Source organism: Vespa mandarinia, chromosome 4 (assembly GCF_050613455.1).
Source record: "Vespa mandarinia isolate Hongniang chromosome 4, ASM5061345v1, whole genome shotgun sequence".
NCBI lineage: Eukaryota > Metazoa > Arthropoda > Insecta > Hymenoptera > Vespidae > Vespa > Vespa mandarinia.
Window position 1 is genome coordinate 9,211,934 of NC_140813.1, and position 12,689 is coordinate 9,224,622.

Consider the following 12,689-nt stretch of genomic DNA (forward strand, 5'->3'; position numbering starts at 1 on the left):
ATATAATATATTGTAATATAATAATATATTTTAATTATAGTATTATTGTAATACTATAATAATTTATAGATTTATTATATAACATAATATTATTAAAAAAAAAAACTTTTCCCTTATTTATTACGATGTAATAAAAAGAAAAATTTTAATTTCTTCAAATTATCGTTCTAATTATCTGACACGTAAACGTTTTTAAAATAGGTTAATACTGATATTGAAAAGTTCTCTTTTTTTTTATCGTTGGATAATTCGTTTTATATTTAATATTCGTCAAACTTGTTCGATCAATTTCATCTGATAAAAGTTGAAAAGTATGCGCGTTATTAGTAGGAATTTGAGCCTGTTTGTCTCACGTTCCTCAACGTGATTAGAGTTTCGTTTGAACAGATTCGAAAATTCGAATTTCAAATTGGAAAAGCGGAAACGGCTTTTGGAATCCGATTTTTTCTTCTTTTGTGTCAGACAAAAGTTAATTAATTTCGTCTAAAAGCGGATCTCTCGGTATATCGATTTCTTCTTTCGTTTTTAAGGATTAATTCGATAAACGCATCGTTTATATTTTTTTGTTCTTGTTTCTCCTACTTTTCCTTCTTTTACTCTTCTTTTTCTTCCTCTTCTTCTGCAATAACGTTGGTTCATTTAGGATACCAGAGCAAATATCAAGTTTTAGTTAAAGAGTTTCCGTAACACTTGACGGTTTTCACAATTTACTTTTACATTTTCTTTTTTATTTTTCCTTTTTCTTGTTTTTTTTTTCTTTTTTTTTTTTTAATTTCTTATTTTCCTCTTTTCATCCAATCATATTAATCTAATTAAGAATTAACCAACTATAACTAAAGTTTATTTGAACAATGAAACATAAACAGTCATAGAACGTACCATAGTTGCTTGAGACATGATTTTCGGAGCTGTAACCTAGCTTCAGCTTCGTGGGAGTACATGAGTGAAACATGTTATTCATAGACGAAACGTTCGTTGTTTAGAGATTATGTAGGCAGAAACCTCTGCAGATTTCTGTAAGATATACATATCGAAACTAATAGATTTTATACCATGAATAACATCATATTAGCAGTTTGTTAAACTATATTCTGTTTATGTTCTTCGATGATTTATTTGTCTTTCCAACCAGTTAAAACAGACCTGTTATTTACAAATTTACGAAAAAAAATCTCGTTAAATAAGATTGACTAAGGTTTTTGCTTTTATTCACGAAACCATTCTTTTATTTATTCGTACTAATATAAATAAAGGTAGAACAATAGAAATGAATTATTTATTTTCCAAATAGAAACGTATATGCCGAGTTGTTATTTTATTCTATCAGATATGTATAACATATAGGTCCGAGACCTACTATATAAATTTATTATAACTGCGAATTGATTCAATCGAATTCGCCCTTCCATTTTTTTATTTTTTTACTTCTTTCTTTCTTTCTTTCTTTCTTTCTTTCTTTTTTCTTCTTTCTGATATTCTTCGACAGTCCCGCGAGAACATACAATTGAATTTTTTAACGAATTCTATATCTCGATCAACAAAACTTAACAATAATGGTGTTCGAGTGAACTTTTTCTTTTTTCTTCTCTCTCTCTCTCTCTCTCTCTCTTTCTTTCTTTCTTTCTTTCTTTCTTTCTTTCTTTCTTTCTCTTTTTGCTCTGTTTCTTCTGTCTTTGTTCTGGATATTCGTCGAGAGGATTTCATCTCTAATCGTCTTTTCAACGCCATTCCAGTGCCGGATCATATACGACCTCGAGTGCACAGCTTACCCGAAAAAGCGTACAATCCGAGAGCTGGCGACGATCTCTACAGATTGAGGGCATTCAGTATTACTCACAAAGGTGTCGTCAATCGTGGCGATTCTATAATATCTCGACGTAGCAGAAGTAATACCTCAGTAAATAGTAGCAGGTAAGTAATAGCTTTATCTTTTATATATTTTCTTTTTCTTTTTATTTGTTTTTCTTTTATATTTCCATATACTACTTAGAATAATATTTTAATAGATAGTTTTAAAATATAGATTTCTTATATCGTCGTCATGTTTCTTGGACAAGTTATATTCGTATCATAATTAGATAGAATTTTGTGAATTTGATAAATTTAATGAATTCGATTAATTCAATGAATTTGATAAATTCAATGAATTCGATAAATTCTTTTACATAGTTGAGGAATAAATGAACATGTTGATCGATTTTCTATGACCATTCGAAATATTTGATATTTTTAAGAAATTTTTTTGTTTTTTTTTTTGTTTTTCAACTAAATCAGGAAGAAGTATTAAACAATATTTACGAAGCGTGTTCTTTGAAACCCATAAACGCGTCTTCGTTCTCGTATTTGACGTAAATAGGTTAACAAGATGTGTAGAAACGTATATAGGAAAAGGAATGTTAGCCTTTACAGTTCGGAAGAGAGTTCGTTTGCAAAATTTCTAATGCAAAGGAGATCGTTAGATACAGTTAAATATTTATATAAGAAATCGATTGTGGCTTTCTTGAAGGAGTTCGTCAATATCGATTTTGAAAGATATTTGAAACGAAGCATTTTTTTTTCGTAAATCGAAGCTCATGAAATTCTCACTTTAAACACTCTCAACATTGGTTGGTTATATTTGGTTGATAGAAGATTTTTTTACGAAATGATACTCAAAATATTTCTGATTAAATTTTTAAACTTTAGAACTTTAAAACTCTATCACATTTATTATTTATAATATAATAACCGATAAGAGATATTTATCTCGAAATGATTCTCGAAGCATTTCTTTTTCACATGATTAAATTCATAAAACATAATCGAATACTGTACGGTGAAAATAACAAATAAAGAAAAAGAGCTGAGATTATAATCCGCATGGGAGAATTCGTAGAATAATTTTCTTCTCAGAATCTCATCCTGTTTTTCCTTATTTCCGTAGATAAGTAAGTAAGTAAGTAAGTAAGTAAGTAAGTAAGTAAGTAAGTAAGTAAGTAAGTAGTTCCTTTCGAACGTAAAGGGCCAGTAGGTCTAACGAAATACAAGAGTTAGCCTTTAAGATCGATTCCAAGACAAAAGAACATCGTAATACCTGACGAATCGTATTAGGCCAAGTTTCTTTCTGTTTTCTTCTTTTCCTCTTTTTTCTCTATCTTTGTTTTTTCCTTTCCTTTTCTTTTCTTTTCTTTTCTTTTCTTTTCCTTTCTTTTCTTTTTCCCTTGAGCCTATCATTCTTATTTCCTTCGCCCATTATTTTATTCGTTTCGTTGTAATATGTCTTTATATATCGCGTTTACGATTCCTTCTTTGTACGCAGAAAAATTCTCAAGAGTTATCAAAGAAAGTCGAAGCAAATCGATTAGAAAATCATTTTAATCAAAAGGATAATCATTATGCGAGAAGAGGATGAGAGGATCCTTCTTTAATAAATATCATATAAATCACATATCAAATATCAAAGAGGAAACGAGATTCGTAATAAAAGGATAATTCTGATGTTTCTTAATTTAAAAAAAAAAGGAAAAGAAAAGGGGAAAAAATAGTATGAAAAGTTTCAAGGAAATGATAATCATTAAGGATATCGATAACATCGTATTTACGTTCTTGTTAAGTTCGGAAAACGAGTTAATTGTATACAAGGAAAAAATGATAGTGATTGTTTCGTATGTATGTTGTGTATAAATGAAGAACAACGAGTGCGTACACACGCATACATTTTTATTTCTCTCTCTCTCTCTCTCTCTCTCTCTCTCTCTCTCTCTCTCTCTCTCTTTCTCTTTCTCTCTCTCTCTCTCTCTCTCTCTTTCTCTCTCTCTTTCTCTCTCTCTCTTCAAACTCGTAACAATGATGAGTGAAATACATCGATCATATTTTCTGGCTTCCTCGAGTGAACTGCCGTTAAATCGCTTCTTTGTGCCAGCGAATAAATAACTTAAAATATAGCTAGGTAGGGTACGTCACTCAAAACGATAAACCAACGTGAGATTTTAGTATCGACGTTCGCAAAAAGGATCAGACGTTTTTCTAAAGGTTATTATCAAGTTATAGGATAACCATTTAGTTAAATTCGATCGATAATTCAAGGTGACAAGGGACAGCGGTCACGGGTCAGAAGGTAGAACAATTTTTTAGCGTGTTTTTCAATTTTTAATTTCTTTTTCTTCTCATTTTATTTATTTATTTATTTATTTATTTTTTTTTTTCTTTTTTAATCATCATTCCATCGCGCATAAATTAATATCTTTGTCTCTCCTTTGTCGGCGCATATTTTTTTTGTCCTTTCGAAAAAAATAATAATTTCTTCTTTCTTTCCTTCTTGTTTCTTAAAGTCGAAAGAGAGAAAAACATAAAAGGAAAAAAAAAAATATATATATATATATAAAAAAAAAAAAAAAAAAAAAGAAAACAGAAAAAATCCGTGTCCCTTTCATTCAAATTCAAGGTGAATATCCAAAAATTTATTCAACCGAAATAAATGGATACTTTTCGATAATGGAAACAAAAGGTTAGAGGTAAGACAATGATTTTGGCAATGATCGAATTGCGGACCATCTTGTACGATCTTTGTAGCTTTAAAAGCTTACACTTATGTTCGCATATAAGTCTTTTCTTCTTTCTCGTTCTCCTCTGTCTCCTTTTCCTCGTTCTCGTTCTGTTGCGTTGCGTTATGTCATGTCATTTCGTCTGCGTGTTCGAATGCGAATGCGAGAGCTTCGATAAAAACTCGTTTGATAAGTCAAATCTTCGTAAGAAATAAGGGCACTGGGTTACATGCATTTTTCTTTTTATCGTTTCGAAACGACAATTGCCGAGAAACTGTCTATCACCTAACGATTTTCCGGTTCCTTCTTTTCTTCGGCTTTTCTTAAGAACGAGAGAAATTTTCTTTCGTGCACATAAAAAAGCTGACAAGAGAAAGAAAGAGAGAGAGAGAGAGAGGGAGAAAGAGAGAAAGAGAGAAGAAAAAAAGATCTCGAGTATTCTTCTCCCTCTCATTCTGACATTTTTTTCTTTCTTCACACTGGAACATCCTTTCCTCAACAAGAGATCGACTATCGACTATTTCTTTTCTTCTTCTTTACACTTCTTTTTTTCTTTCCTTTCCCTCTCTCTCTTTCTATTTATCTGTTTGTCTGTCTTCTCCCTGTCCATCATTTTTGTTGTTAAGCCAGAGGTTATTTACTCTTGTGAAAGGGCCGGTGTTTTCGGACAAATGACAGATAAATCTTCTTTTTTTTTGTGATACAATCTTCCTTAAAAGATAGAGAAATGGTTTATTCAATTTGCTTTTCGGATTATCTGACATATATATGATGATAAAAAGGACTAGTAAAGTGTAACTTTGCGTTATCTTTGATTCTTTGTTTCTCTCTCTCTCTCTCTCTCTCTCACTTTCTGTTTCTGTCTGCTTCTTTTTTTTGTTTATTTTTAAATTTCTAAGAAAATGGATCAGAAGGAAGGTTTTGATTTTACGAGAGCGCGATAACTATGATAGTCAACAACGTTTTAATGAAATATTCAAAGCACTTTTGACTCACCAAACTTATTTATGATTTTCTATTTCGAGTAATTCCTGTATGAGTTTGTATGCATGGAAATCCTCTCCTCCTCTTCCTCTTTAAAGCTCTAGTCGAATCAAAGTAGAGATCTCTCGTATTCATTTATTTAAAAATTTCTCATTTGATATTCTTCCATTTATGACTCGACAAGGAGAACCGGAAACGACTCGTCGTACGTTTATATTTGGCTACTAAAAAGCCAAAAAAATTTCTAAACTAATTGCATACTAATCGTTCTCCTCCGAGTCAGTAAGAACTTTTAATTCTATAGGCATTTGGAATGTTGTTTGATTGAGATATCAGACTCGAATTAGATACAATAATTTATTCGTATCCATAATCGAATAATTTCAATTCTTTTATTCATTTTTTTGTTCTTTTTTCTCTTTTTAGAAACCTTCCACGAAAATATTCATCTGTTTGATTCCTCGGCATGAGGTCAATTTGAAAATAATTTTTTTTTTCTTTTTCTTTTCAAACAATCGATAAATCAAATTCAACGTCGTGTTCTATTCGATCAAATGAGATTACGTTGTATATATAGCTGATATATTGGATTGATGCAAAAGTTCGTTCCACTTTTTATACAAAAATTATTTATTTAAAACTTTTTTAGTTCTTCAATTTTTTTTTTTTTATAAAAAATGCGATAAAATTTTGCATCGATCCAATAAGTATGTTTATATTTCAATATATAGAGAAAGCAAGAGTACAAATTTGTCGACTTTGGATATAGCTTAAAGAATACGTAAAGTATTATGCGTAATATCCTCTTACTCAAAATTTTGCCATATTATGCTTGTTCTTATGTTTTAAAGTTTAACCTAGCTTCATGCGAAGTGAAAAGGAGATAAATCGAAAGAAACCAAATCCCCCTCTTTGATATCTCTTGGGATACTATTCATTTTTTGCAAATTTTTTTTCCTCCAAGATAAAACCATTTTGCTTTTGTTCTTATTCCTTTTCTTTTTCCTAAGCATAAAGTGAAAAAGAAAATATTTTTTTAAATATCGATCGTAATAGATTAATTTGTAGATAACGTTTCAATTTCGATAATTATTATTCGTTTATTATTTATCAGATAGAAGAAAAATTAACTTATTTTTTTAATTCTATTGTCATATTATTTTCAAAAATTTTGCCAGAACGTCTTTATATTTGTTGTGGAATGGTTAATTTGATATTAATTAAATTACAATATTAATTATCGATTTGACAGATAAAATAGTTGTGACTTATTTGTACGTTCGAACGACAATTTTTTCTCTTTAAACAATATTTTCTAATGATTTATTCTATTTAACGATTATTGTAATACATTCGTTACAAGCCGTTAATAAGGATGTTATTAATCTTTCTGAATCTTATATCTCTTTTAAAAAGAAACGACTCAACTTGAAGGAATAGAGAAAAGAAAAACCCGAAAAAGATAACGTAATAAAAGCATACGTTCTTTGTATGAATTGTTTTGAGCCATATGGATACGATTATCTTGCCAAGTATGAATCACTTTGTGACTGGTTGGCAGCGTTGAATTTAGTCGACGACAAGCAGCTATTCCATGTGGAATTCGTTTAAACGGTGCCGGTGGTACAATTTTAGAGTAATGAAATGTGAAAGCTATGAACCATGGTTCATCATGCTTTTGTCTAAACACACTTCCTTTTATTTTTCTCGTGCTCATAATGAATCACAACTTCGCATACGTTTTCTAGTTCTAGTTAAATTTCCATCGAATTGTTTTAATTAAAGTGAAAAAACAAAAAAAAAAACAAAAAAGAAGTAAATAAAGGAAAAAAAGGTACTTTAAAAAGGTTTTATAAAAACCTATTTATAATTTATAATTACTCATTATTATAATATTTAAATTATTATATTATTATTTAAATTACTTATTATTATTTATTATCAAAATGACGATACAACGGTGTAATACGATGTTGTTGATCTGACGAAAGAATTCCTTTTCTTTTTTTCTTTTTGTTATTGCAATTATTATTATCGTGAAAATATTTTTGATGATAAATTATATTGATGATAAATCGATTTTAGAAGGGAATAACAAAGTGTCGGTCTTAGAAATTTTATTGTACAAAGATTAAACGATTCGTTGAGATGAAAATCGGGTTTTTAAGACGTGACAATGACGGAACATTCGAGCGAAAAGGGTTTGGACTAGAGTATAGGGGGAGGTGAACGTCCAATAGTGGGGAGAAAGACGAACGGGAATTCGTAAAAGAAAAAAGAAGGGGCTCTTTGCTATTTGGCGGCGAACCCGGCGTTTGGAGTGGAGCCAAACTCGTAGCCGAGACTTCCAGACGTTCCTCCGCGTATTTGTTTTTTTCTTATTCTTTTTCTTTTTCTTCTTCTTCCTCTTATTCTTCTTATTCTTCTTGTCTTTTTCTTTAACGTAGACATCTTCGATCGAGACTGGCATTCCTGGCTCTTGCCTTGACCCGTCGTCGTACGATAAAGAGAGTCAATTTTTCTCGAAGTATTCCATGTTGATTCACTTTCATGTTCTTAGACATTTTCTTTTTATGTTTTCTTTTTATAACTTTTCTTCCTTTATGTTCTCTCTCTCTTTCTCTCTCTTCCTCTCTCTCTCTCTCTCTCTCTCTCTCTCTCACTCTCTCTCTTTCACTCTCTCTCTTTCGTCGACTCGTTCGTATCATTTGCGATAAGATTTTTACGATTAAGATATATTCCTTAATTCATGAAATTATTTTATATTATCGAATATTTCGAGAAGAAAAGAAAATATAATTGAAGGAAAACTTTTTTCTTCGTTCGACAAAAAAAAAAAGATAGATCTTTAAAGAACTTAAACATTGTCGTAAGTCGTACCTTTATGACATTAAATGACGGAGGACATTTTTTTCTTCGTTTTCTATACAATAGATCGGACTAAGTTGTAGTCCATCAAATAATTTTGCATGTCGTTAACACCTTAGCCTCGACCACGTTCGGTGTCCACTTGATTTTTTGTGGAACTCTGGGATTTCGCCGCGAGATGAGTTTATTCATCGGTGTATTCAACCGACTCCTCGTACTCCATCGATCGATGCGACCTGCTCGACGATGTGGTCACCGATTTAACGGAAGTCGATGACTCGATCACTGATTTGGTTTGTACGCTTTGCGTACTCTGTAACGTTTTCACCGACTTCAATGCCGATTCAACGTTCGATTGTTCGACTAGGCTACTCGCTGTATCATTTGCTGAAAAATGAATTGTTATATTGTATTGGATTTCTTTTTCTTTCTTTTTCTTCTACTTTTTTTTTCTTTTTTTTTTTTTTTTAAGTACTACAAAGCGGAATTTTGAAGAATGTGATAATTAATTTCATTTGTTTTATGGACGATCAGTGATACTGCAAATTTAAGAGATTTGATTAAACGTATTTAAACATTAGAATACAATTGGAAGCGTCGTAACTAATTATCTCGAACTATTATCTATTAATCGATTATGTGTTAAATAAGGTGCAAGATAATCAGATTTCTATGAATTTCAGAGATTGGTTAATTGTATTTGAAAATTAGAATACGATTAAAGTTTCGTAATTGTTCTAAATTATTATCTGTTAATCGATTATATACCAAACAAGCTGTAAGTTAGTTCTATATATTTTTTTTAATGTCGAACAAATATTATTGATATTCGACATTTGTATTATTTATAGTATATAGTTTGGGACATTATGAAATTAACAATTAACTTGTTTGCTTTTGTATATATCGTACATTCGGTAAGCATAAATTGTACTTTTTTGGAAAATTCATGAGCATATAGAAGGATATTTATATCTCGAACGAGGAAGGAATATTTGAATATTTCTTTTATTACAATCTAAGACGTTGCTCGAAATATATTACAGAGTCTTATAGTCTCATTTGATCAATTACAATTATCAATATTTCTTTCGTGATACATTTTTCTTCAAGAAATGATCGTTGATATTTTACTTTGGAAATTTTATGAAAAAAAAAAAATTTTTTTTTAATTTCGACAACGAAATAATAATTAAAAAAAATTAAAATGTCTGTTAAAAATGTGAAATAATAAAGATAAAGAGAGGAAGAAAGCGAGAGAGAGAAAGAGAGAGAGAATATTTTACGCACTTTTAAAAGAAATAATAAAATGAGCACTCCGGTGAAAAATAATAAAGTGATTGCAAAAAGTGAAAATGATTTCGTTCGTCTTTTTATAATATTAAACGTAATATTTATTTCTTCGTTTTCAAGTCTTACCTTTGGCAACCTCCATGATCGTAGATACGTTTTCGAGAGCTCGAAGAATAGTATGAAAGAAGAGAACGATGACACGAACCGGTCGAAATCGAACATACGAGTGAGTAGAACGACGGAGTTACGGGTTATTCTAAACCCGCTCGCTCAAGGGTGGAGGACGAGGTGGGGTAGAAGGGTAATGATCACGTGGTAGATGACGATTGGCTTGATGTACGCGGGGTGCTTAGGAAAAGTCCTCGACGAAGATGCAACGAAGAATATTCGGGGAATTTCGGATGGCTCACAAATGAGCTCGTATCTCTTTTCGGCTATAATCTCTTCTTTTTTTTTCTCATGCCATAAAAATCTCCATATTTCTTTCTTTTTATTTTTCCGTTTCTTTTCTTTTTTCTTTTTCCTCTTTTTTTTTTTTTCTTTCACGTGAAACTCCTCAAATAATAAAAATTCTTATAATTATTTAAGACGAATTCGAATCAGTATAGAAATGATATTTTAGAATCGGAATGAAATGATTTAATTTAAAATCATTTAGGAACTTGATTTTGTGAAACGATTAGAAAATTATTATCTCAACGAAAAAATTTTCTTATTCTTACTCTTAATTAATCTTTTTAAATTAATTTCAAATTGATGAAACTGAACTAAATGATTCATAGATGACATTAGAAAATTGTTATTTTCTTTATAAAATATTTCAAATCACATCGTTATATTTTAATCTTCCTTCGCGAGGAGACTTTTAAATAGAATTGGATTGTAATTAGCTCATGAGTCGGACTCCTTCGAGTGAACGATTAAAAACGATTAGAAATTTAGTTCTTAAGCTGGAATTAATACAAGCCGTATCTCTTTTATTTCGTTTCCGTTGAGCTCGGTTGTTCATTCATCATAGCCTTTTCTCACTTTGTTGGACCAGTCGCTCGACCAGATTGTAATCAACCCTTAAATTCTCATCGCAACCCGAATTAAGCTTCCTTAATGCGCCGGATGGATTTCCATTCACGTTTCTCTTCTTTACGAAGAGGTTACGGTTTCTGATTTTCTTGTCACTCACGTTTACGAAGTCCTTCCTCATTTTCTCATTTCTCTGGCTTCTCCCTCTTTCTCTCTCTCTCTCTCTCTTTCTCTCTCTCTCTCTCTTTCTCTCTCTTTCCTTCCCTTCCTCTCTCTCTTACTCTCTCTCTCTCTCTTTTTCTGTCTTTCTCTAGCTCCTTTAGCAGTTTCAATCTTTCGCTGGGATGCATCGAATGCACTAATTCAAGCAAGCTCGAAATATGATTAATACGATGATGAATAGTTTAAAGGCCATTTCAAAAAGCTCATAGAAATTTATCATTGATCAATTGAAATCAATCCTTTTCTCTGTTTCTCTCTTTCTCTCTCTCTCTCTCTCTCTCTCTCTCTCTCTCTCTCTCTCTCTTTCTCTTTGAAAAACAGAAAATTTTATTATATATATAGATTAATAATGTTATTAATGTTGATATTATATTATATTGTAAGCTTAGATAGATTTTGAAATTAATTAAGAATGAATAAGATAAATTAATTCTATGTATGCATACCTAAAAATTTATTTTTTTTTTTTTTTACAAAGCATCACATATTTAGAATAAGCAAAGATTATAGATAAGAAAGAAAATAAGCTGCACGAAATGATATGAAAATCAAGAAAAATTTGTCGAAATTTTCGACACTAAGTTTTCGAAATTTTTTTTCGTCCTCATGTATTTTTGTGTCGAACTGATTTCTTTTATACGTTGAATCTAAAGAAGGTGAAAATGGAAGCTCATTGTCGTTTAGAATTCTTTCCATGTTTCGGTAAATTCCAAGAATAGTGGATTGTCTGGAATTAAGGAAGGCAAATTGAAAGGGGGATGTATACGTTCATCTTGTGTACAATAGAAATTCTCAAGAGAGCTATGTGAAATTACTAAAGGTAGGATTTAAATATTGCGGTTGAAAATAATTTGCATAATTACTTTAAACCGGCTTGATTTAACGAGAAAATTACTAACATTCTTAAAGTTATCATTTTAACGTTAACGTTTGTATATGAATATATATATATATATATATATATATATATATATATATATATGTATGTATATCTCTTTAGTCATTTATCATGCATCATAGAAAAATTAATATTCTATTTTATTTCAATTCATATTATTTGAGCAAAATACATAAACGTGATATACATATGCAAATCTATTGTTCAAACGTGTTTAAGCACCACTGCCAAGTATTCTTGCGCTTTCGTCGTTCGTCTTTAGATAGCTGCAACATAAATTGATTAAAATACGCTTAGTGAGTCATCATCTCAAGCCAGAGATTCTTTTGCGTCTTAAAACTTAACGACGCTTGTTTCCATATAAAACATAAGTGATTCTTAACGATGAGTGAATCAAAAGTCGTAAGAAATTACGTGACTTCGTTCAATAAGAATCATTCGCTCATACTTCTATTTGCAATATATGAATAAATTTAATAATTATACTGTTTCATTGTTGTTTATACGACAATGTTTGCTGTTTTTTTTTCTTTTTCTGTACTTTTATTAACGATGTTAATTGTCTTTTTTTTTTTTTTTTTTTTCTTTATTTCATAATATATTTTTCTATTCCCTCGGTGTGAATACGTATTCGATGTTCCCTTCGACGAATCGTAAAAAGTTTCATTGAATCTTACTTTATACATATTTGAAGAAAAAAGAAACTTTCTGGAGATATCATATAATATACCTTTTCACGAGACTCATATTACCTTTCTTGGACTATTATTCTCGGACACGCATCAATTTATTATATATCAGACATGAATCTCTTGTGCTATCCTAAACTCTTAGAAAATTATTCTGTATATATCTCATCGATTCAATATTTCAGGATGTTA

General features: G+C 30.4%; 1 protein-coding gene and 1 long non-coding RNA gene across 7 annotated transcripts in view; one reads left to right on the forward strand and one right to left on the reverse strand.

Moving 5' to 3' along the window:
- The window catches only part of LOC118443122 (uncharacterized), a 43,493-nt gene that overhangs the window by 12,627 nt on the left and 18,177 nt on the right, over positions 1-12,689 (forward strand). For all 6 annotated transcript variants that reach the window (XM_035869637.2, XM_035869639.2, XM_035869635.2 and 3 more), the window contains one exon: positions 1,734-1,911. In XM_035869637.2, coding sequence (XP_035725530.1) covers positions 1,734-1,911 — 178 coding nt within the window. The remainder of the gene's footprint in view (positions 1-1,733; positions 1,912-12,689) is intronic.
- LOC118443126 (uncharacterized) lies at positions 7,608-9,953 on the reverse strand. The gene is made up of 2 exons (XR_004838594.2): positions 9,795-9,953; positions 7,608-8,762 (listed from the first exon to the last, which is right to left on the reverse strand). It is a non-coding gene; the product is annotated as an uncharacterized LOC118443126 (long non-coding RNA).